At 40.0% G+C, this 26,516-nt stretch overlaps 1 protein-coding gene across 6 annotated transcripts in view; it reads right to left on the reverse strand.

The window, feature by feature from the left end:
* Positions 1 to 26,288, reverse strand: part of PLEKHA7 (pleckstrin homology domain containing A7) — a 152,773-nt gene extending 126,485 nt beyond the window's left edge. For 4 of the 6 annotated variants that reach the window (XM_069016858.1, XM_069016856.1, XM_069016855.1 and 1 more), the window contains exons 1-3: positions 26,181 to 26,288; positions 25,986 to 26,062; positions 25,799 to 25,856 (exon numbers count right to left, since the gene is read on the reverse strand). In XM_069016858.1, coding sequence (XP_068872959.1) covers positions 25,799 to 25,856; positions 25,986 to 26,062; positions 26,181 to 26,263 — 218 coding nt within the window. In that variant the 5' untranslated portion in view covers positions 26,264 to 26,288. Of the gene's footprint in view, positions 1 to 14,556; positions 14,656 to 15,027; positions 15,220 to 25,798; positions 25,857 to 25,985; positions 26,063 to 26,180 lie in introns of those variants that run through there. The other 2 variants (XM_069016857.1, XM_069016860.1) reach the window with 2 other exon arrangements.
* Positions 26,289 to 26,516: the final 228 nt, after the last annotated feature.

Genomic DNA, 26,516 nt, shown 5'->3' on the forward strand with positions numbered 1-26,516 from the left:
GGACAGTAGTTAACATGTAGGTATTAATTTCAGGATCTTTACTGAAAGCATTTAAGAAAAGTTCTTTACTAAAATAAGTGACTTTTCTAGCCCTGTACCAAAAACCCCACCATCAACCAGGTACCAGCTGCACATTAAGTTTCCACATAAGACACATTCTTGTATCTCTGAGCATCAGTTGCTGAGCTAGTCACTGCATTGCAGTCCCCTGCACTTCAAAGTGGAAAGAAAGGAAATTTGGGGGAACAAGTCACCTGATCCATTTTAGATGTCAAGATACGTGAAGTAGACCTGGAAATGACATTCTGCTCCCTATAAATGAACCCAAAAGTGACTTTCTCAGGTGTCATCTCCATGTTACCTACAGCTAGACAAGAAATAAATGTGTGTATGATTTCTAGCTGATGGCTTCAAAGAAAACCCAGGGGTGAGCATCACACTTGCTAACTGGGCAATCATAAAATAACCGAGTCCCCACAAGACTAAGCGTGGTTTGACAATGGATTTTAGAACACTTTGTTTTACACACTTATCCCTTTGGCAGCTGACATCAAACGGTCACATCAGGACACAAGGCTTCTGCACACCCTCAGCACCATCGCTCTTTCACCTCTTATGGGGTAAGAAAACCCATAAATCTACTAAAAGCATCGCTTCAGCATTCTTGGCAAAAACATTTCTAGAAAACACCCACGTAAAAGTATCTTGAAACACAATCTTAGTGAATAAAATTGCACTAGGAATGACAGATGCTTACAGGCAGAACCAAAACAACAGTTCCACTGAAGTAAAAATCAACAATGTAAAAGCACACTTCAAACTGATCCCACTTAATTCTTCATGAACATTTTGCTTCTTTATGTTAAATAAACTACAGGGCAATTAAAAAGCATTTCAATTGCTTACACCTGTATTTGTGAACACTACTGTAGAAATATGTTTTTAAATGTAAAGCTTGGTAATGGACAGGACAAAAATAATTTGGGAATTAATTCTATGGATTTACATTTTTAAATATAACTGTATCATGGCTGTATATGCAAGTACACATGTATATTTGTATTATATACGTATTACATATTTTTATATAAAGTATTCTGCCAATACTTCTGTTCATTCTCAGACTGTACTGAAAAGATTTATAAGCTAAAATATTAACTACCGAAGTAATTTATTAAATGAATAGCTATTGTTCTTCAGCCAAGAGCAGCATACTGCTGAATACCCTCAAGTCATACAGCATTTATTGTGATATACATAGAATTGTACAACATTTACTGAATACTTGGAAGCTTCTCTCTCATAAAACTTACAGTACAAAAAATTAAAATTAAGTATATATTAAAAATGCTGTTCAGCAACTGCTATTGCAGCATTTTTTGCAAACACAGCTGTGCCAGGGAAGAAGTTTGTAGAAATAGGAATACAGAGATACTGAAAAGAATAACTTATACGGGAGCCTTCACAATCAGATTACATTAGGAATATCCAAGAACATAAAGGAAGGGGACACCATTAGAACTAATCTATGCCAAAACATTTAAATGGCTGAATTGGTACCACAAGAAGGTCTAGCCAAGGAGCATTTATCCATTTTCTAAGGCAGGACTGCAGCTTGTCCTAGATCAGCAGGGAATACAGGAGTCATGTATAGCAGGACTCCAATTTGGAAATTATTTTAAAAAGGAAAAGCACTGCACATTGTGTAACTTCCAAATACACATGGGGAGAGTGCACTGAATTATAACTTGGCTATTTGATTCTATAACAAAGTCACCTAGAATACTTAAAGGAGTTAATTCAAACCTTAAGCTTTGGGGAAAAAAAAAAACCAAAAAAAAATCCCAACTCACAAAATTTAGTCATCACACTGAAGGAAAAGATGACTAAACGTAACCAGTTTGGAATGACATTGTTTAACAAGCTATTAATCAAAAAATTTGGGTGAGAAGGAGACAAGGAATCTAAACATAGTGAGACAGGGAATAAGCAAGCAGAAACAGAATAACAGGGGGAAAAAAAAAAAAAACAAGCAAGCAGAGAGTAACAAATACTCTACCTGATAAATAAATCTAACCCTGTATACCTCCCACTTCTACTCTATTTTTCAAACAAAGAGATGCATATAAACATATAACAAGTATAAATGAACACTGCTCAAAGCTTAGTTAAAAACAGCAAAATATTGCTTTTAAGACAGTTCCCCTTTTTGACTTTTCTGTCCCTTTTTCCACTTACTGCAGATCTTCACAAAAATCCAGAACTATATTGACAATCACAGCCTTTGCTACAACTTCTACAAAGCACAGAAGGTTAACTCCATCAAAATGTCTGACTATGTCAAAGTACAATATCTTCTATATAGATAGAAATTATGTTTTCCTAATCAAAGTACCCTGTCTTAAAATGACAGCCAAGCTTTCCCAGTTTCAATATATTCCCTAGAATACTTTAGAAAAACAGTAAACTGCAGGACAGGAGAAATGCATGTCAGGAATGTAACAGCATGCAAAAATGTATCTGTAACAAGCCTGGGGTTTATGAGATTGTAAGTACGTTAATTTTCAAGACATTTAGATTTTCCTTAGACTCAAATGAGTGACCCATTATTTAACGTTCCTCATTTTCCATCCATTAAAATTTCACTTATGAATACTTCTCACAACTGTCAGCACACTCAGCTTACTTGAAAGGCTACTGTTAAAAGCTCATATAAAAGGAAACAAAGACAGATACTGTGAATTCACCTCAGAGAACAGAAAGTTTCCGGAAAAAGTCAAGGCATGAGACCTAAGGATGACAGAATAAAGCCTTTAATTATTTACCATCCCAGCAAATCTTCTAAGAAGGCTAACTTAATAGTGTGCAAGTACCATTTATCCTTCAAAGTCATCCTCTATTTCCCACACAATTTTTGCCTTCTATCTTTACATACATTTGCAAATACTCACTATTTATAGGCACTTTGGTAGAAAACCCATCAGGAAGGATGATGCACATTCTGGTAAAACATCATATGCGAGGAGGGCCTGCTGGAGGTGAGGGTCGTGGGATCTCAAAGTGTAGTTCCAAATTCAGGACCTCAGCTACAAGGAAGATGTGAGGCTCTCAAACTGCCAGCTTGAACTTAAACAGGAGCATATCAATCATTTTAGAAGAGCAATGGGCACATCCCTCGCTACAGAATTAACGGGAAAAAAATGCCATACACCATCCTACTCCTTTACACCGTAACATTTCCCATGTCTTTCCTTCTGTGTGTAGTTTCAGCCAACACTGTTCTCACTTACTGATGCTTTTCCCATCCTTGCTGGATTCTCAGCTCCCTGGTCCTGAAGTGCTGCTCCACGCTGGCCCCCGAGGTGCAGCCCTTCCCAACACAAACCACGCCGCTGTTTACACATTCCTGCATTTCTTCTGCGTGGCTGCTGAACACAGTACCTCCACCACTTTTTCAGCTGATTACAACTGAGATAACTGAATGGAACTTATGAGGCACACATAATGAGAGTTAATTATGTTCACGTGATGCAACTGAATTTATGGTCACACAAAACCTCAGATACACCGACCATTACACAGACCTAGCAAATCCTCATGCTCAAGGCAACAAGTACACTACGCTGACTTCAGGAGGGATAAGACAGGACAAACATGCCCAGGTGTACTAACCTAAACCACAGCAGCATGGTTTACCTAAATCTTCCACACAAAATTAAATGCATGTATTTCTACAAAGTTTTAGGCTAGAATTTAATTACCTAAGAAACACATATGGTTATTAGATGGTTCAGAAATAAACAGCAACAACTATTTTCTTGCTTTGAGTAGTTTAGCGATATAAATGTCATCTTTTTAAGTATTGACAGAAGACGAGCTCTAGTAAGATTCAAAACTGTGAACACATAATCTATCATCTAATTTCATCATGTAGGTTAAAAACAGAAGGCCTCAACAATTGCCTCAAAATGGATGGCAAGTTTGAACATTACCTGCTGAAGAAATTTCATTTTCTAAAAAGGCAATCTTCAAGGTCACCAGCTGAATCATCACCAAATAACCTTTACATTCATTAACCAAGTCAGATACCATCTGTTACATTTCAAGACTTCCCCCTCTCATAAAAACCATGAGTGAAACAGGCCAGTAAATGCATCTGCCCACACCTATAACAGTATATATAACCAGCACAGAGACAGCACAAGACACCTGACGTCATGCCAGTTATAATAAATGATGCAGAGATGAAGTAGAAAACAACCAAATACATGCCCTGAGTAATAGGAAAAATAACTCCTATTTGTTTTAATAACTTCATTATTCACTATTTATTAAATATTTGTATGAGAGACTTTATAAACAAGCAAAGCTTTGATAGGTGTGATACTATTAATTGTTCTGGTTTCGTTCTAGTACTTTACACACAGAAATTGCAAACCATTCATATATTTAAGGAATACACACAAAGATACTCAGTTCCAGTCAAACAGATATTTTCTCCAGCTTAACTGAAGTGTTCTCCTCCTTTCTTTGTCCTTTTCAAATTCCTGGAATGGCACACACAGAGGATTTTACAAAAGTACGAGCCTATGTTGAGGTACTGTATTCTCCACACCAAACAATTTTGTCTGCAACAGAATGGCAGCACGTGACATATTGAAAAGCACTGCAAGTATGCACATGTGCATCCTGGCCAAATTAACATCCCCAGGATTTGGTCCTGGCTTTCAACCACCAAGTAGACATGCTCTAGTTATATCCTGTAATGATACACTGTTTGTTTGGATTGCTACTGTACTTTTTCCACACCAAGTAATTCAGCAATCACAGAAGCAAAGTGGGGACTTAATGCTTCCTGGTTTACCAGTGTACAACTGAGTAATCTAAGCATCCTTGGAAAAGCTCGTGTCCAAACATCATCTCTATACAGCAGCTCACATTCTGTACACATCCCTCCACTAACTCCTTCCCTCTCCTGTTATGAACTGCAAAAAGCAAAAATTTCTTGGGCAGCACATAAACACGACCTTCACTGTTCTAGTGGTTCAAAAACAAACAAAGCATTTATGATTTAAAGTATTTCCAGCAAGTATTTTTCATTCTAGTGCATAATGAGAAAACTATTGTGAAAAATATCCAGCCTATTCAATAACCAGTCATCTTAGCTGAAGATATTATTTTCCAAAGCCATTCTGAAGGCGCCAGAAGTTATGAAGAAGTTGAAAACTGCCATTTACATCACATGTATGAACAAAAGCAATCATTGTTGTGTCTGAATAAGGCTGACTGCAAATACTTTACACTACAACAGGCCCTTTATCACAGTATCCAAGAACTTTAACAACTTAAAGTAATAATGATGTTTTACTGGAACTTGCCTGGAATCTACTCCTTGATTTGTTGGATAGCTCTCCACTAGAATATTTACTATACTAGCAGCATCTCTGTAAAACCTTCCCATCCAAAGCACGCCCTCTGACAAGACATTTAATGCTTATTTTCCACAAATCCAGTATGATTTTTACCTCACTTGTGTATGAACACAAGTTCTGCAGTTCTGTGCTGATGCAAATGCTAAGTCCTGTCATTTCCACACGCGCCATGTGTGGGAAGTGGGAGGGTATGTTTGTTTTTAAATACAGCTAGCATAGCTTGTCATACTTCCCAGACTCAGGGTGATAAGAAAAAGGTTTTTGAAAGGTGCTTTATTGGCAGTACACATGAGCTTCAAGTCATGTATGTATCTGCAGGCAAGTACATGTGCTGCATAGCGGGTCTACCTTTGGACTTCTACCAGTTTCCCCTGCAGTTCAACACCAGTTTATAGCAGAATTTATAGAGGAAAACAACAAAGATTCCACGAGTAATCCGTGCCAAGCCCCAATTAAGACTTTCAAAACAATAATTACTTGGTGTCAATTATGCCAGCACTTCTTATATGAGCATGCTTTAAGAATCCAAGCAGGGCTAGCCAAAGACTGCAAACACTTTATTAGCCTTTATTCATTCAACAGAATCTCTCTAAAAGCATCTATAAACCCAAATCTCCAGCAGCTGTCTACATTTTTTATCGTAACCCTCAGCACAGTGAAAAGAATAGACCTTTAGTTGGGAACTAGTTATTTTTGCATTTCTATACAAAAACTCACTAAAAAGGCTTAAAACTAGACATAAGTTAAAGGTTTTTAATTAAGTCTTAATAAACTCTTTTTAATGACTGAAACACTGTTCCTTAAGAGTAAACAATACGAGTTACCAACACATGCACCTTCTCATGGCAAAAATATTCAAATTCTGTAATAGCCTCAAAATGAAGTTGTTAGAAGACACAGGACCACTATGGAACCCAGCTGGTTTTTTTTTCAAATGCAATGTTAAGGTTATCCTTTCTGTCAGCACTTATTTAGTTTGCCACCTTCTCTCTCAAAGCACATGCATTACAAGGAGGTTTTCACAAACTTCTTTTTTAAAGCCAATAAAGTAGGTTTTCTTTTAAAGGAGAAAAAAAAAAAACCAAAACAAATAAAACCAAACCAAGCAATGGAGTAATCCAATTTTTAGCAAGCCAGCCACAAAAACAGGCACATCATATACAAAAGCACATAAATTTCAGGAAAAATATACAGCACAATTTTAAAAATCCCCCATAGAAAACTACATCAGCAGAGCGATTCCTGTTTTCCATAATGAACCATGCCAAATCTAACTGGATAGCATTATTACAAGTAAGTTATTTAACAGATGTATAGAAATTACTGGTGCCAACATACCCCTCCACATGAAGTACTCAGAAGGCTTCAGACATCCTCTAAATAATCATGCAGAGATGCTGCAGAACCAAATGACAAAAGCACAGCTGTCTGCTTTCCTAATGCAGAGCACACCACTCGCTGACTTTTAAAGGCATAATTTCAGTACAAATTTGATTTATGAACTGGAGAAAAAATACCAAGTGACTGAAGCAAATAAAGGTAAAGGTCTTTCCCTAACTTCAGCTTTTATGGACAGAGATCAGATATTATCTTTAAATTTAATAACGCACAAGTTGGCTATTAAAAAAAGAAGTTGGGCTTTTTTGTTCTAAATGTGAATTTGGTGGAGCAAAAAAAAATCACATTAAAACAATACAGATAATTTTTGCTACAGACAGAAATTTTGTGTCAACTTTTCAAGTCCTCCTGTTTTTCTTGTGTTTGCTAATGTCTCCATCCCAAGTTTGGCCCACCAAGCCGAGAGCAGGAGCAATGGTTTGCACAGCTTAAATCCCCATATTTTAAAAAACAAACAAACAAAATCCTACCACAATTATGTTCTGCATTCAGTGAGATCGGAAAGCCCCTGAAGATCAGTCGAGCTGGCAGAACAAGCCAAACCTGCCAGAACAATTCATCTGGCTCAGATGCTCTTCCTTGCAGCCATATTTCCCGAGGAATGCTCAAAAACAGATGTACTTCAACTTGGATAAACTCTTCTGGCACGCTGCTCCTGCAGCTTTCTTCTGAGTAGAGCCCCCTTAGCACATGACAGGTTTGGGAATGGAGATGAGCAAGGGAAGGCAGCCTCTCACCTCAGAGGAGCCCACGCCAGGACACCTCCGTGTTGTTCGGAGGACGTGCCCTCCCAGGGAACAGGCACCCACACGTCCCCGGCACACCATGGAGCAATCCCATGCAGACACCCCCATGCACAAGGAGAAGCAACAGGCCCAGCTCTTCTAGGGCTGACTGAAAAAAGCAGTGGCTCATCCCACTGCAAAGAGTGAGCAGCTCCAAATTAAATGGCAAGTGAAGCTTTTTTCTGCCATTTACAATAGAGCTGATCTTCGGTGATTAAATGCAAACTCTGTAAAATGTTTGCATAATGATATCTTGCAATATTCAAAGTACAATATGTTGCTGTGTTTATAGCACCCTGCCTCTGTTTTTACTGGTCTCATATTCCATATAAACAGAAGAAAAGGACATTATTCTACAAGAGTTCGTATTATCACAATCTCCCACACCAAACCACGTTATTTTAAATTACTGGTCCTAAAAGGAAAAAACAGGTCTAGCACTGTGATTTTCTTCAATGTGCAACTTAATTCCTTGTAATCAATACTGGCAGTCATTTAAAAAAACTTCACCAGACACAAAACTCCAAATGTACCACAATTCTACTCTGAATTCTCAGGCTGTATGTAATTACAAAAATCATTCAACAATACCACATTATCCAAGAAAATAAAGATCTAAACCTGTTCTTAGGTATGAAACTAAGGAGCTTAGAGAAAAGATGCATCTTTTCAACTGTTTTTCAAGACTAATTAATCTGAAGTGAGACATTTAAAAAGTAGATTTATTCCTTAATAGTCACAAAGTTGGCACCAAAAATGCCCTCTTGTGGCACAGTAGAACCCTGCAGAGCCTGCCCTCAAGTCTTCCAACTTCGATTTTAGAACAAGAATGTATGACTCAGGGCTTGTTTTGAAACTAAAATGAGATAAGGAAAGCAGGTAGTAAAGTGAACTAAAACTGCAGATACCATTCAGCGTTTGAATGAATGTTTGAACCCAGTTTCTCTATGTGGCTCTTTTTTTTTTTTTTTTGAGTGTTAATCTAAGTAGTGAGTACATCTTGCCCTCCTATAAATCTAAGCATAATCCAATTCCTTGGGAAAGCTGCTCTCTGCTTGGAACAGAGCACTGTCACTTTAGCAGATTCCTAATTCTGAAAGGGGAGTTTTTGTGCTGCTTGAAACCTCTTTATTAAGGAATATGTGTAAAAATAATTTCAACATCTTCAGCAATAGGCAACAATTTCCAAGACTGCCCCGCCCTTCCCTCCTCAGACCACTAATTGTCAGATGTACCACTGATTGTGAGGGGAACAATCAACAGACAACTACAGTCACCAGATTTTTCTCTCATTGAGCAAAGCTAGCACAGTACACATTTTTCTGTTAATAGGAACGTGGCTGCAACAGCTTCAATGCCCTTACTTGGAAGCAGCATCTTTCACACAGGTTTCATTTTTGCTGCTTTTCTAGCTCTCAGCCTGCCAAAATGACCTTAGAGTAGTGGCTCATTTGCAAGCAAACAAAAAAAAAACACTAAGAAACCCTTTAAACTGAAGTCAAGCCTCCACAAGCACTAAAATCCTGATGCCCAGCGATGAGGAGGGGCCTCTCCCATCCTGAGTCTACAATACAGCAAAGAGCACATTCTTTAAACACATCACTCTCTTGGTTGCATCTGCCCAACCGATGGCAGCTTTGGCAGCCTCCCAAATTATTCCTTTGATTCCTGAGGACAGTCTCCCCAACAGCTTGGGTCCCTCATCCTGCTCCTCTCTGAACAGTCTGCTGTGAGGGGTGTTGCCCTGCTTTTTCCAAAACACAGCTCAAGTAGGAAGCAGTAGGCACAGGAATATCTTATTTCAGCTGCCAGCTCACCTGCAGCAGCCCACAGCAAGGTCACACTCGCTAAGGTGCACTCATTCCAAGTGCTCAGATGGAGCTGGCAGCAGCATCCACAGCGCTGCGCAGCAGGAGAGAACTCACAGGTTTGAAAGTGTTAAGTCTGAGAGGAAAAAAAAACACATTTTGGTCTTTCTCTCAGTGCAACAATCAAAAAAAACAAGAAAAAAACCCCAACCACAAAACAGCTTCACAATCTATTACAAACCCTCAATCAAGCACAAAATTTTAGTTGAAATATTAAGACAACCTTAGAATATAAGACATTTTAATTATTTGAGTATCTGACACTTTCTTTTCAGCTTTCTTTTCACAAGCCATTCATATTTGGTTTTTACAAAGGCATTTTCAAAGTTTTCAGCTGAAGTTCCAAAAACTTATTTTAAATACTTGTTATAAAACCAAAGCATTTTAAAACAAAGTTACTGTTTAATACTCAGTGAAATCACTGTGTCATTTCATCTGTCAGAGCACAGACAAACTCAAAAGAGTTTTCTTTTTTGACAAGAGTCAGTGAGCTTCTTCCCAAAACTTGGTTTGTATGTAGCCGAGATGGAAGTCTCCCCACGAAGAGTAGGATGCACACACTGTATTTGTAGTGGTCTGGGCCCCCCAGATGACAGAACACCTATGAAATGGGCATGGAAACACACACGGCTGGCACTGAACATCAGAGCAGATTCCTCTGGACAAAGCCCTGTCAGCCAAACTTAAAAGGTACTCAGGCAGTTCAGAAACCATGCAGGATTATGGTGAGAGTTTAGCAACCAACACAACAACAGCCAGACCAGTATGATCTGAGATATTTTCCAATGTTTTGCTCACCCAGCACTTCCAGTAAAGATTCTCAAATCAAAAGTCATTAGGCTGCATTCTTCCAGGTATAACAGTTCAACAGCCCTTTTCTTCTTAAATACTTTTGAAACCAATAAATCACTACTCCCTTCCAGAGTTATCCTAGCTTCTGTCTATTTTCTACATCCTGGTCTTGTTAAAAGGACAAGTTTACCTTTCAGCAGCCACTGAGTAAAACCAAAACATAGGAAGATCTACAAACCACTTATCTGGTCAAGATCCCTACCTATTAAAAGCTGCATTTTTCAGACAGCTGTATGTAGTTCTCCTCCAGTGCTGACAGAATGTAAGTAATAGATGTATGCCTGTACACACCTGCATAAAAGGAGTGAGGTGGGCTGGGGAAGGAGAGAAAAAGAGATCACAAGCATCCTTATTACTTCGGAATAGTTGTTAAGCCACACCTAAGATTGGAAAGAGGTAAGTCTCCAGTCAATAGCAGGCTTCCTCCTCAACCAGCCTCCCTTGGGTATATCATAACAAAATTCCTCTCTCCATAATTTACCCCAGATCACTAACCTGAGTGCTGTCCCAGGATGTCTGCAGCTCTCTTAGTCCCTCTTATCTTCTGATCCTGGAAGGAAGTTCTCAATCTCTGTACCCACCCATCTTGACTCAGCATGTCTCCTCTCCAGAACACCAGCCTACCCATTTAGGCAGAGAACACAATTTCCCAATCCCTACAGGAAGTAACTCCTCATAATCCTTGAGCAGCTGAAGGCTAGGAAGGTCTGTCATTTACAACATCACTTCGTGTATGCATGTTTCAACAAATGGTATCGATTGCACAGGTCACAAGTATTTCACTTTTCTTGAAACAAGGAGCACTTCCCCACCAGCTACAAGGCAAAAATTCATCTGACAATTGTAGGTCCCTCAGGTGTTTGCAGCTACTCTGAACAGTTAAGATAACTTCTTATACAGGATATCCTTCTACCAGTCAACTTTAAAAAGGCAGCTGTGACATTTAAGATAAGCTTCTTCAGCAGGCAATCTAAGAAGCCTATACAAAAAAACCCCATTATTATTAAGTACATACTAAGCAGCAGCCCATTTGAGTGGGCTGGTGTGCCTTTTCTTCCAAACATTCAAGTCATTGCTTTTCAAAACTGAAATGTCTCTAAAAACTGTTATTCTTTTAGTCTTTTTAAAGTTTATTTCCAGAGAAGCATTACCTAAATAAAAACCTGTTTTTCATGCCCTGCAGAAACTGTTTTCAACATCGATGGGGGAGGGGGGTATCAACTTAAGAGCTAGAAAGCTTTGAAGGGCATTCCTCTCCTCCTGCATTTCAGATTAAGTACAGACTCCTTCCTCTTTTTGTTAGACCTGTTGACAAGCAAGTAGCTCTCCTCATGATTAACCACTTTTAAAAATAATAATTTAAAAAAAATTAGAAACTTCACTGTTAGAATGACCATAGTCTACTTGAAAGCTGAATTAGTGAAAGAAATCTTTATCCCAAACAATGGTAAAGATCCACGCATTCAAAATTAAGGAAAATGAATGTAAAAACATCTACAAGCTGAAAGTTTACTCCAAATTTCTAACTGACCCAGCTGAAACTGCATAAATGCCACAAAAGACTTGGGACAGCATTGCTCCTACCATTTTCCAAAGCTTTTGAAAGAGCTATAACTGTTTTTCCCTAGTATCAAAAACAATATCCAGTACAGAAATATTTCCTCAGAGCAATTTGTTTCAGTAAGTAGAATATTTATCATGTTTTTATGAAGATGGCAAGTGCACACCTCTCAGAAGGATTTATTTATCCAGCATCAGATACCAAAAAAAAGCTTCCACTAGACAGTCTTTGACCTGCTTGAGCTTGAGGAATACTTTTTGCAGGGGGAGGGGAGAAACTGCTAGCTATATAATTATAAATGTATTTTAACATAAATGTGTTTTGACACAAACTGATTACGAAGAGGGAAAAACTTCACTGTCAAAATCTTCCAAGGTTAGAGCTCTGCAACTTTCTTAAAGAATGGAAGCCACTATAAAAGCACTTGTTACCTTAGATGGAATGACACACAAAAAAATATTCCCAAATTTTTTATTTTTTTTTTTTTACACATAGCATTTAAAATTCCAGGGGAGTGTTTTACACTTATTTTTAAGACCTTGATGCCAGATCATCTCAGGAGCTTTTCAAAATGCATGCACACAATCATTTCAACACAATACCACACCAACTTTTCCCATAGTATTTTTGGAAACTCTGCACTTTACCATCATCCTTGTTAATTTAATTTACCCATAACATAAGGTGATAAAGTAATTAACATACCTCTTAACTACTTTCAAAATTTTGTTTAATGCTTTCGCTTCTGGGCAGGCACAGAGAAAATATTTCCTTCACTTATTCAGCTAATTCAGTTAACAAGTATGTCAGAAGTGAAGAAAAACTACCAGGAATGCACTTAAACCACTTTTTCTTTTTGCCGTTTATGACCCACTAGGAATGGGAGAACAAATTTACATAGCTTTAGATTAAAAGCAGCTTGAAAAACAGAAAAGGAAATCACAATTTACTATTCAAAGTTATCTGAAGCACTCAAGGAAAAAGGTACTGTAAGATTTTAAAAAATCCATTTGTATCACAGACCATTAAGACACAGTTTAGCTCACTTCAGAAGTGAAATTCCAGTGAGACCCATGTATTAATTGCCACAATTTAAGTTGTTTTGTTACTTCTACTCCAGATCACCAAACACTGGTGCAGCATGAAATACCCACTGAAAGATTTCATACACCAAATTCAGAACAGTCGAAAACATTACAAAAAAACCTACAAGTAAACAAAAGTATTTAAATGCAAGCGGGGTACAGTTCACAACCAGAAGTAATTTTTGTTCATGAAGACAACAGTTCAACTATTGACAACTTCTGACACACTACTTCCCCAGAAAAAGTAATTTCTCTGATTGTTACAGAGAAATTGTTTTGCCTATCTCACAAAGAGTTAAAAGATTCCAGAAGGCTGGGTTTTCCTAAAATAACCCATTCCTATGTTGCAGGTTCAGGTGTACTCTAAACTTCTTAACTAAAGCTCAACCTAAAGACAACCACAGTCAGCTGAGAGAGCAGCACACTACCCTCAAATCAGCAGAACACTGGGGCTTTCCTAACACTGCTCCTCCACTCTAATTCTTCATATGGGCCATCCTCCCAAACCATAACACTCTGAATTCATACCTTCTCCATATTTCTACTCACCTCCCTGGTAGAGAATTCTTACACTGGCAATTTAACATCTTCACTGAAAATGTCAGTAGCCAAAATAAACAGGATGTCAAGTTAACTGGCATGGAAGAGCTGCTGAGCCAAATTAAACACTAAAATGAACAAGACCCTGGAATTTTTAATATATTTGCAGAGGTCAACAATCTCTCAATTTCTGTATCATTGCAGAACCAAGAAGCCCTGTGACAGACTTTGTTAAATCAATCAAACATACAACCATGCTCAATTTATATTTTCACCTACATAATTTATAAACATCAAAATTCACCAAGAATGGCATTTCCAGTACTTTTCTCTCACTCAGTTTCACCCAAAACTGTTATACAGACCCAATAACAAGTTAAAAACCATGTTCATTATCATTAATGGAATTCCTGAAAAATTAGATGAAAGGGAAAAAAAAAATCTATCATTAAAATTCTGGGAAAAACAAAATTGTTGATGCCAAATATTACTTTTAAACCGATTCCATTTGCATTAATTCATTTGGCATTATCACAGTCTAGTCAATGCATTAACAGAATTTCTTTAGGTGCTTCTAATCACAGAAATCTTAAAAATCCATGACAAAAAATGAAAAACCTGGGATTTTCTTTCTAAAGAAAATAGACATATTATTCACTAGCAGCCCACTTTATATAAAAATTAAGGGTTTTTTCTATATTCCTCCAACCCACAAGGAAAAAGCAACAGGCCTGTTTACAATGTACCTCATCCTAAGCCATAGGAACTACTCAGGAAATAGCTGTATAACAGTCTAAACATAAATTTACAAGTGTTTTCATTTCCCTACACAAAAAGGGCTCTTCTGCTCATCAATAATTCAAATATTCTTGTGGCCTTACTACTCACATTACTTAAAAACACAGTTTATAACTACTTTTTAAGATTTGGGGCAAAACTTAATCTGATTTCCACAAACCAGATCTTCCTCGAGCTCCTGCCGTCCGCCCACCACAGTGACAAAGGAATAGCACACTGGCAATCAGAGACACTCACCAAATTCCTAATTGTAGCTCCTCCATTGCACCTGACAAGGAAGATGAGCTGGAGAAAAACTGGACTCCTGCAGCTCCCCTCTCTCCGACTGCTACTTCTCTGGTGAGGGAGAAGTCACATCATCCATAGACAGAAACTTCAATTTTCCTCCTGGATTTCTGCCTTCAGCCCATGTTATTTATCAATACCATTTAACAGTTTATTTGCTGACTGCCACATCTGATCAATGGGAAAAATAAAACCCTGTGCTCTGCCTTATAAGCACTGCTGATGCAGCAAACAGTACAGATTTGGGGGAGAGAGCCCAGAAACTGCATTTGAAACCATCCATATTATCCAACATAAACACTGCTTCTGGCCTTTTCAAGTCCACACTGCTGACTGTTCAAAATGCTTCATCCCTTTTCTGATTTCTGAACATATAGACACATCCAAAAGTCCCCACTGGAAAGCTTTCAGTTCACTACTCACCTTCATTTCCAGAAGTACTTCACATCTTGCCTCCTCTTTTGCTGACTTTGGTTCTCTTATTTATGCAAACTCAGTTTAAACAGTGTTTTCACAAACTTCCAATATTTGGGACATTTAACTATTACTATTAGTAGTATTGAACCATCAGTTCAGGCACTGCAACTGCTGCTCAGCTACCATCTGACTCCACAGCCATCCCTAGGGGAAGTCCCAGCTGGGATCCCACCTTCCCCATTTAAAGAAGTGCAACACAGCTGGTGAAAGGTGGAGCACAAGTCTTACCCCCAGCAGCTGAGGGTGCTGCAGGAAAGGAGGATCAGAGGACACCTTATCTCTCTCTACAACCACCTAAAAAGGAGGTTGTAGCCAGGTGAGGGTTGGCCTCTTCTCCCAGAAACATGCAATAGGACAAGAGGAAATGGGCTCCAGCTGCGCCAGGGGAGATTTAAATTGGATATTAGAAAAGATTACTTCACCAGAAGGGTTGCCCAGCATTGGAACAGGCTGCCCAGGGAAGTAGTTGAGTCACCATTCCTGGCCATATTTAATTTAATTGGCACTTGGGACGTGGTTTAATGATGGACTTGGCAGTGCCGGGTTAGCGGCTGGACTTGATGATCTTAAGTTTCATTTCCAATCTAAATCATTCCTTACTGTAGTCGGTATATAGGAGTAGATTTTCCTTGTAGTTCAGAAATCCACCCAGTACCAGGGTTATTTAAACCTCATCCAAAATTTGAAGACATTTCTCCTGAAATTCTCTGGATCACCTGGCAAAATCAGCAATATTGTTGCAGCACTTCAAATTACTCAAAAAGGGAGAAACTACTAGACTTTAAAAATCTGTATTATTTATAAATCTCTCAGGAAGGACTACTCTGCTTCAGTACAGCAGCTCCTACACAGCAAATACTGGGTATTATGTTTAAATGCCTTAATCATGTATTTTAATAACTTGTGTTTAACCTTGACACAAGGTTAGTAATGTTAACTGCATTAACATTACTGGGTTAGTAATGTTAACTGCAATTTCTGCTTCTACCTGAAATGGTTTTTAATCCTTCAACTGCAAGAAACCTGAATTTCAATTTCAACAATCTGAATGCCCAGCAATCACATGCCACACCATGAAAACACACCTAAAGTCATAAAAGTGAATGCTGTTTTACTTCTTTCCCAGAAGACACTGTCATAGACCTCAGTAATCTCAACTTCCCTTCCACCATTCTGGTGTTTCAGTTTTTCCTTAGACAATTAAATATTCTTCAGAGGCATGGAAAAGCAACTCTCAGAAAAGACCTGTTAACCAGAGATTTAGCTGTCCACCTTCCTAGGCAAGTTAGCAGTACGAGTGAGCTGGAGAAAAACCAGACAGTGACACTGAAAAACATCTGTTACACTGATACTTACACTACACTGAAGTAAAGATTTATCATTCCACATTTCAACTGAAAGGACTAAATATCCTGTTAAATGAGTATCAAAGCCCAATTTGATACCTGTAATCTCTTCATTTGAAGAATTTCATGTAATGATTGCACATGAGAAATAACTCATTGACTTTTATTTTTTTTAAATGAGTTCAAACTGCACCTCACAACAAAGCCAACTGGAAGAGCAAAAGGAAAGTGGTTAGGCTATTTAAAATTGAATACTGGGAATAATAAAACAGTGTTGAAGGAATAAATCTGATCACTAAGTGAAATAGTTTTAGGCAGTCAAGCATTTCTGTGCTAAAAAAGTAAAGCACAAAAGTAGCATTTAAAGAACAGCATTAATCTGTGATTTCCAAAGAAGGAGATAAAAACATCTGCTCAAGCCACTTGACAATATAATTGTCTTAATTGGAAAGCAAGCAAAGACTTTACATTAAAAAAATTACATGTTCACAAATTGCACTCTAAGTAAAAGAATTTAAAAATAGGGCTGATATTCTGAGATGGTAACAATAAATATCAAGTGTTTGAGAACTGTCATCTAAGAAAAATGGGTTTCATCATCTTGCAGCTAACTTTTATTAATTTAATTTTAGTCTAGTTCAGGAGATTCAACATGATCTTGAACCACCATATCCTCTGTGGTACAGCTGTCTACATCTAGATTTTGTCAGTGTTATCTCACCATGCAAAGAGCTAATGTTAGATCTCCTGATCTTCAGCAAAACATAGAGAAAACATGGCTGCTTTACCAGCCAGTGAAAATTACATAAAGTGAATCACACCCCTTAGCCCAGTTCTGTCTCCAGGTGTGTTTAAAGATTTTGCTGAAAAAGATCTAACAGATCTATTATTCCAGGTATTAGGACAAGGCCCAGTTATTTTCCTTTGATTCAAAGCAGGCATTGAACTCAAGCACTCAGAGGTTAACATGCAGAGCACACGTTTAAAACACCTAAAAATTGGCTTGAAAAGACACACGATAAAAACAAATTATGTTAGCTTTTGGTCTCTGATTTGAGGTGCTTGATAAACAAACAATGTCTCTATCTTTTCATTGCTCTCCTTTATATTGATATCAATTTCCTAAGTTAATCAAAGCAAGTCTTCCTTCTGCCTAGATAAAGGATAAAAAAGTAACTGCAAAAAGTAAAGAATAATAAACATGAAACTCAAGTGAAAGTTGCTGCTCAAGCATTTTGCTACTTTGAGGATGAATGTGAAACTATGACATTTTGCAACAAATATGCAGCTTGCAAAAGGCAATAACTACATTTTTTCAGATTAAGTGAAACAGAAAATTAACAGCAGCTTTCCTGCTTAGTCATATTTTACAGACCCTATACACAGCTGCTAAAAAACAATCACCTGCATGTTGCAGAATCAATGTGTACTTTCAAAATGCTTCAGTCTGCTCTTAGTTCAGGATATTTGGTCTCTGGTAAGTAAATAAAAATATAATAAAAGTCCTCACTTGACAAGGAACTGAAAATGAAATCCAGTATTACTCAAATGCTTCATTTCAGCAGTGCATCCCAATCTCATTTTAAAAGTTTTGGTGGTCTCGGTTGTACTTTTTATTAAACTGAAGATAAAACCTTTAAAGATACAGATAAGCAATAAGGAAAGCTAGGGTTTAAACACAAAACTTCAGGCAGAAAAGCACACAGCTACTATGTATTGGTAGCAAGACTTTGTACCTGTCTAGACAAGTCAGTGACGTTCTTGCCAAGTACTCCATGGCAGAGAATCAGAAAGGGAAGGGTTGGGAGCTTAACCAGATTCTTCTTGGATTTTAACATCTTTAATTACAAATCTGCTTTTAAATTAAAAGTTCTGCTTCTAAGCACATATCTCAGAGCAGACATTGTAAAACAGTCTAATAATGCTGTAGGAAAAGACAATTAAACTATAAATAAAATGCCCCATCTTTTACCATTATCCAAGCCGAGGTCATTAAAAAAAAAAAAAAGTTAAAAAATCACATCTAGGAGGCAAAGACAAAACAAATTAGATTTAGCAGCAAATTAGAGTCTACAGTCATACTGGGTAGAATTGGATGTGATATTAAATAAATGTGACACCACATTTATTCAAGATGGTCTTTGCAGAGATCCAGCACTACCATGCTGAAGCACTACACTTAATCTGTACCAAAGAAATGTAAATATTTGAGATGATGGCAAACTTGGATCAGTCATGAGGTTAAAACTCATTTTAGTATAATCCATCTGCAGCAAGTGGAATGATGGGAAAATGCAGGGTATAGAACACATGCATTTCACAGCACACACTTCTCTTTTCTCTCAAGCACTTGCTACGATTGTTCAGGATTTCCACACCTGCCTGGAAAAAGGTACCTTTTCATTTCCTCCATTATAAAAAAAAAAAAAAACAACATCTTGCACTATATATTTGCCTGCAGACAGGCAATCCTTTTCCCTAGGTCCAGTTGCTAGAGTTTACTACTGATAGATGGAAAAAGCAACCTTTTTCAACAAAACATGCATAATATCAAAACAAAACATAGCATTAATATCAAGATGCTGCTCTCCCAAATATTTGAGATTGTCTCCTTTCTGAAAGATCATGGGTAATTAATAAAATAAAATTAAAAGTGTTGAATAAATTATCTATTTCCTCATCTGATGTGGTAGGCATATTGCAATACCTACCACATCAGGTGATGAAATGTAACTCAAGGTTATGAAAACTACTTTTACGACTACAGCAATACATGCCCAGTCCAGCCATATGACTGTATTTATTCTTAATCTTTATACAGACTTTCAGAAATATTGAAACCCTCACTGCCATAATACCTTCTTTAAAAAGGCACATGCATTCACCTGCACAGATCCATGAATGCAGAAGTGGACACTGCTTTAGGAAAGAGGCCAAATGAATGAAGTTTTTCTTACACATTCAAAAAGCTGGAATGTGTAGTAAACAAAATGTGGAGGCTGGCAGCTTTGAATAACCAGTGCATGCCTTTGCTTCTGAGCTACAACACAAGGAAGCCACATAACCCCAACCAGAACAAAAGAATGTTGCTCTGTTTCCCAGAAAACTTTCATTTCCAGAAGTGTTCAACACCTAAAAAAGCATCTCACTCTAAGTGTGTGTTATCCTTGCTGGCCTCTTCAGGTAGTCAAAATTCAGTTTTCCAACATGTGTGTATCTTCAAATAAAGGCAAACACAGATTGACAAACCAAGCTAACTGGTTTTTATGGTGCAGCCCTCCTTTAAAAACAAACAAAACCCAGCACCTTCCCTTATATGCTCCTCCCTCCCCCAAGGAATGCACACAATATCCATCTTCATTCACACACCTCGCTGAAGCAAACCACACATGGCATTTTCCTTATGCACAGTTCCAAGCTTGCTCTTCCAGAGGGCACTCAGAAATTCAGGGACCATGAACAACTTACCCTTTTCCTGCTTTCTGGGAGCTGAACTACAAAGTACTTCCTTGGCTCTCTGCAACTGTCAGCCATCCCTGCCCGAGCACAAATCCATCAGCATTTACTTCACTCATTAATGAGTGATCTCCCATTTTAGCTGTCATCAAAAAGGACACTTCATTGTTTCCCCAGCTGGCATGGAACACAGCTACTGTATCCAGCCAGCAGATCCAATATTCCCACTTCAATTCTGCTCACAATCCAGGACAACAAAATGTATTAAACAGCCTGTCTGACCAAACCCAAAGCTGGAGAACAACAAGAGAAACGCAGAGAACCTCGTACAAGCGGTGAGATTTACTTTTACTGTATATAGTTCTGCTTTCCCATAGCCCAAATGGAGCATTTTCTTCCAAGAAAATTAATAATGAGAAGCAGAAGAACCAGCAGGGTTTCACCCAGCCTGGCAGCTTTCCTCCTGCTGCCTAATCCGCTGCCTTGAGCCAGTAGAGGCCGCTCAAGACCATGGATCGCTCCCGCAGAACTGCGGGATGGGACAGCAGCTTCCCGACCCCCGCCTCTCAACACAACAACCACTTCTGGCATTTTTCTTCCACTCCTCAATTCCGCACCCGCTTCTCCACCCGTACAAAATACCTCCGTGAAGTCCAGCCCCCCTCAAGGGCAACTCCTGACTGTAGAGAATCACTGGTGACCAGAATTCACGTCGCTGCACATGGTGCTCTCAAGATGATCCAAACTAGGTGTTCTACCCCTTGCTGTGGAACCATTCCAGGTTTCTTTCCCTAAAAGTTTCCCCACGGCAGTCAATAGCACACAAAACCCATTCATTTCACCAGAGACTATCCTCAAATATTCTAGAGATGGTGTGAATGCATCACTTTTGGTGAAGTTCTCACGTGGTTCCAGCTAACCAATTCTTATTCCACTCCAGGAACTCCCCCCAACTTGGACTGGCCATGCACAGCAGTGACACAGTGAAGTGGTTCGTGGGCCAGCTCCTCACGGGTGGGTTTCATGTCAGTTCATATACTTACTTACACATTAACTTTCATCTAGCCACAGGTTCAAGAACCACAAGGGACATAATCTACATAGAAGATCTCATTATAGGGAGATCCAGTGCTCCAGTATCTTTTACTTCTACAGCAATAACCTTCATTGAAAACAGAGCAAGAAATAATAATTTGTCTTTACAGCAGGTCAAGGAACACATACAGTAAACAGTGTTTTAGCCCACCTAAACAGCCACAAAAAAAGATACAATTTTCAACATCCTACTAGGAGTGGGGAAGACAGGAATTCCTGCAGGGCAGAAGAAACCTGTTGATTAAATTTATTAATGAGATTATAAAACAATCTTCTCAGATAATGAAAAGGACTGAACTCAGTAATCCAGATGGTCTCTTCCCCTTTGGGCTTCTGTGATTAAATAATCATTAAGTGGGTGTCATCTGTAGGCCACTGTGGGTGAATCTGAGCTCCTGTATGGTTTCCAGTGACATTGTATCTGAATGTATATGCTTGGCACAGCAGAATCAAAGTTAAAAAGGCAGATTTCTGTTTAGTGTGCTTTGCTCTTTTGCTATTTCCAAACACTTGAAACACATACCATGCATATTTCCTACACACAGAATGAGCTAAATAGAAGAACTAAAGAGTAACAGTTGCAAACAGTAACTGACTATTGATATGGCAATTTCATCATTTTGTTTCTTGTACATCCACTTTGTTACCCACAGAAGAGGCCAAGTTGAACTAGAAACTGACTACAGAAACAAATAAAAGGTTAACTTCAGATATTTAAGTGCTGATTTCCACTTTTTTGTTCCTAATTCTAGGCTACAATTTGAATGCATGATTACCTTTCAGCTGTGCAATACCACCGCAGCATTCAAAAAGAACCTCTGTAGCAGCAGTACGCTTTTTTCAACATATTTAAATACAAGCCAGTTAGTATCTAACACTGGAAGAACAGATCCTTTCACACCAATAGCCATCTCAATCTTTGAAAGCTGTAAGAAGGTAATGAAAAACATTCCATGCTTTCCAAGCTTTCCAACTTCCCCAAGTCTTTTGGATGATCAGACAAAGAAAAGCAAATGGAAAGAAAAAACTGCACTATAATGCATACACACACTGCTTTACCATCATCACTACCTTCCCTGCATGTCCCATCTCCTTCCCCAAAGAGTTTGCCAGCCACACTTAACATTTCACATCAGCAACCCAACCACCAGAAACAAACCAGAACCAGTGCTGTCCAGTCTTCATTCAGTTCCACATGTGCCCAGCAACAACCTTTCTGCAGTGCCTCTCCCAGAAAGCACATGCCCAACAAACACAAGGTACTTGGAAAACATCAGTAAACAAACAAAAAAGAGATGGAAAAGTGTGGTGCAAGCTGTATTCAGCACTCAAAGAATGCAACATCCATGATACTTTTAGACAAAGACTACTAAATGGAGATCCAGAAGAATCAGTTTATACATCACTTATTTAATGTTTTATTTAGTGATTTTAGGATAAGAGGCAGCACTGCCCTAACAGGGTTTGCCACTATCAAGAAATCCTGAAGAATATCTGGAACAGAGAAAATCATTCGCAAAGACATGGATGTGCATAAATGGGAAGAACTGGAACGTAGCTTCCTAATATAAATTACAGTTCTTCAAATTTAAAGCAGTAAAGAAAAAGAAAGATCTGCATATATCAGTCAACTGGCAGCACTCACATGTGCTGTCAGTGTGGGTGTCTTCCCTAAATAGCCAAACAACCTAAAATGTCTCTAAAACTGAGACATTTTTAGAGCCAAGAAAGCACTTTTGTTGTTTGAGAGCCTCACAAAAGCTCACTCCAGCACAGGATTCTGTTCACTCACATGCAACAAAGATGACTTCATATTGCAAGAGGTGCAGAAAAGAACTACAGGATAATCAAACAGACGGAGAGTTCTTTTTAAGGGGCTGGACAAAGAACTTGGCTTGCTTAGTTGAGCAAAACAAGGCTAAGAGGGAATGTGATTTCAGACAAGCATCTCTAGTAAATAACCTAAGGGAAAGCAGTACCCCTTCAACAACAGGGCAGCTGCCCAACTATAAAACAGCAAAAAACATTCTAAACTACAGCATGTTAATTTGGAAAGCTTCTACCCAACAGAAACAGAGTTTGGGAAACTTTCAAACTCCTGTTACCTGGAAAGGAGAGAAAACTTACTTGGTTTTGAAACTAAGCTTGACCAGCTTATAAACTTTTGTTTTACTGTATGATGTTTCAAGTTGGTCCACAGTATTAAAAGAAGTAATAAAGACATGGAAGTAAATGGACATAAGATTAATTTTTTTTTACACCAAAGACAACTCACATCCCATATTTTATCTAATATTTTCATTATCTCTGTACCAGAAATCAGTTACGTAAGTGGAGTTAGCCTCTATATAATTAAATAGAAAGTTTGATTGAAGTTATTTAAAATAGCAATAATACTTAGTAATACTTTTAATTTCATTAGAGAAATAATAAGACTTATAACGTCCATTAAGTGGCCAATGTGGAAAAACTACAATAGGCTGCATTAATAGTGGAAATTATCACAAGGGGGTGGCGTTACTGGGAATGTTCCTCCTGACACCCTTCAGTAAATTAGTAGCCAAGGAGTAACAATGTGCTTGTGAAATTTCTGTAGACGACACCAGACTGGAACTGTCACCAGTACAAAGAGGACTGGGTAGTTATGCAGGAGAGTTCACAGGTTTTGAGAGCTGGAATGCCAGAAAATGGAATTTAATGGTACAACATGTGAAATCATGCGTTTAGGGACCGGTAACCTTTTCTGTAAGCCGAGAACTCATCACGTGGAAGCAACATAGGAGGAATGAACAGAGCGGTGAGGTATGGAAATCATCATCTAAGGATACTGATGTTTATATGAGCACAAGAGCTCAGTATGCTCATGGAAGAAGAAATGAGAAATTCCACTCAGCTCAGGAAGCCTCTGAGCTGAAATTAAAGAGGTTAGAGCAGTGCTGGGGGAAGTATCACCGCTGAAGAGTTAAATATTGTATTCGGTATCAGGAGAATCTTTGGTCTGAGGCAGTACAACTGAACAGATTTATGTTAAAACTTTGCTGTGTCTCCTCACAAAACTTTGCTTGGCTAAAGATGATTGAGTTTATTAAATTGCTCAGTAAAATACACACTCCATTCCTTATTTCATTTCCTGAAGCAGTTCCAGCCCAAGGTAAAGAACACTATTAGCACAAGTTATGAAAATGCACTGCATGTAACTCTAATTTAATGGATCAGAAATTAAAAGTTTTGTAACTGCCTGACAAACAAGACAAGAGATGATCTTCCAAACAGAGCTGTTGGGGAAAAAAAATTTAAGCTGTTCTAAAATCCCCTAGTAAGTTTCTGGAAAAGACAGAAAAACAAACAGATGTTGTCCTGCATCTAGAAGTTTGTGTTTATGTATCCATGTAAAGGATCTGTTTACAGTACATTTACAGACTGGACATTTTAGAGTTCGATCTCTGGCCTGTGTAACCAGCAGAACTTTTATTCCTTCCTTTCAATGCACTGGCCACAGATAAAGGGTGGCAGCTCTAAGTGTTACTGAGCTGCTCTCCAAGGCTTTGCTACTACCTCCTGTTCAAGAGTCAAGGGCTAAAGTAACTGCCCTGCCCAGCACTGTAAGGAATTCTCTGGCTCAGACAAATGAAGATTGAATGCCTTTTTTTTCCTCTGTAGGTGAAAGAAGGACATTTTAGGCTTATCTGGAATTTTATTTAACAAACATCCTACATGTGAGGCATTTGTGATGCGCTCAGTCAATTGCTCTTTCACCTGGCCCAGTACGGTTTGGAAGCCTGATATTTACTAAAACCTCAAGTTACTCAAAGATTTTGGGGTATGCTCTGCAGGCATTCCAATACTGGACAACGGTGACACATCTATCAGCAGTTGCTGAGGCTGTACTTAACGACCTGGGTTAGCCATCCCAGTGCCACACTGAAGCAATGAGGTAGTCTGAGCATTTTCCAATCCTTTTCTGTTAGTTCCATTAAATTTGTCAGATATTCAGATTTCCAAAGGAAAATGCAAAGACATCACAAGCAACACGTGACTCTATATCCAAGGTGTACCAGAGTTTTACTCATATGATTAAATCTCTACTTTTACATCGGTGTTTGTATTTGTAAAAGCCTTATATCTGCAATGTTTGAAAGAAGCTCTTAGTTATCCTATTTTACTGCAACATGCTTGCACCTCATAGAATAAAAGCACCTCAATAAGCAGCACATCCCTGCTTGTAACTGCTCTCCGAACAAGAAACGCCACATGAAAGATCCCGACAGCCGCCACCAGCCGTGGCAAGGCAATTTCATCCGTTCAGCCCCGTCTCTGGGAAGAAACACTGGAAGCTTTTCACTTGCAAAACTTCCCGGGGCTGCGTCCACAGCCACGAGCCATTTAAAATAACAAAACCACCATCCACCTTCCACCTCGGCCGGCGCTCAGCAAGGCAACGCTCCACCTGCCGCAAACCCCACTGTAAATAACGGGGAGGGGGGGACCAGCCAACACCGAAACAAACACACACAAAAAAAGCCCAAACAAACAGGGAAAACTGAAGTGCCGCCTCCAAGGAAACCTGTTGCTGCCCACCGCCAGAGCGCGGCTGGGGGGATGCCGCATCCCGCCGCGCCCGGAGCCAACTTTCCCGCTGGCACGGCGCACGCCGGTGCCACTTTCGCCGGCGTGGATCATTAATGAACCCGGCGGACGTGCGGGGCCGGTGCGGGGCCGGCCGGGCTGAGCTCCGGGCTGAGCTCCGGGCGGGCCGGGGCCGCGCCGCCAGCGCCCCCCGGCCATGGGCGGTCGGCGCGGGGCCGGGAGCCGGTACTCACTCGATGAAGTAGCTGGCGCCCTCCTCCGAGAACCCCTCCTCCCATCCGCGGGGCAGGTCTGCAAGGCACGGGGGAGAGGGAAAGAGAGAGAGCGGGGAGGAGGGGTGAGAACTTCGCCCGCAGAGGCTCCCGGCCGCGGGGCGGGGGGCGAGGAGGGGGCGCCGCGCCGCCGGCCCCGGGCACCCACCTGAGCGGATCATGTGGCCGGAGTTGACGGGCTCCCCGGTGCGCGGATGCAGCCAAGTGGTGCTGCGGGTCAGGTCGCTGCAGGGAGAAGCGGAAAACATGCACCTGTTAGCGAGGGCGCGGGGCCGCCCGTGCGGGCGGCGGCGGGAGCGGGGCCGCGCTGCGCCCCGCGCCCCTCCCCGCGGCGGCCCCTTACTCGATGAAGAAGACGCGCCCGTCCCTGCAGACGCCGTAGGACCAGTGCTCAGGTAGAGTGTCCCGCCCCACCGCCGCCGCCATGTTCGCCGTGCGCGCAGCCGGCCGGGGCGGGGGTGCGGGCGGGCGGGCGGCCGGCGCTCGGCGCCCAGCGCCCGGCTCTGCTCGGCAGCGCCACCGCGGCGCGGGCGGGGGGCGGCACCTCCCGCCCCTCGGGAGGCCGCGGGCACGGCGGCGGGAGCGGGAGCCCGCGGTGCCGCCGCCCGGCTTTGTCCGCCGCTGCCCCGCGCCCGCCCCCCGGCCCCGCGTGCGCTGGCGGCCCCGGCGAGGCGCAGCG

Source organism: Aphelocoma coerulescens, chromosome 5 (assembly GCF_041296385.1).
Source record: "Aphelocoma coerulescens isolate FSJ_1873_10779 chromosome 5, UR_Acoe_1.0, whole genome shotgun sequence".
NCBI lineage: Eukaryota > Metazoa > Chordata > Aves > Passeriformes > Corvidae > Aphelocoma > Aphelocoma coerulescens.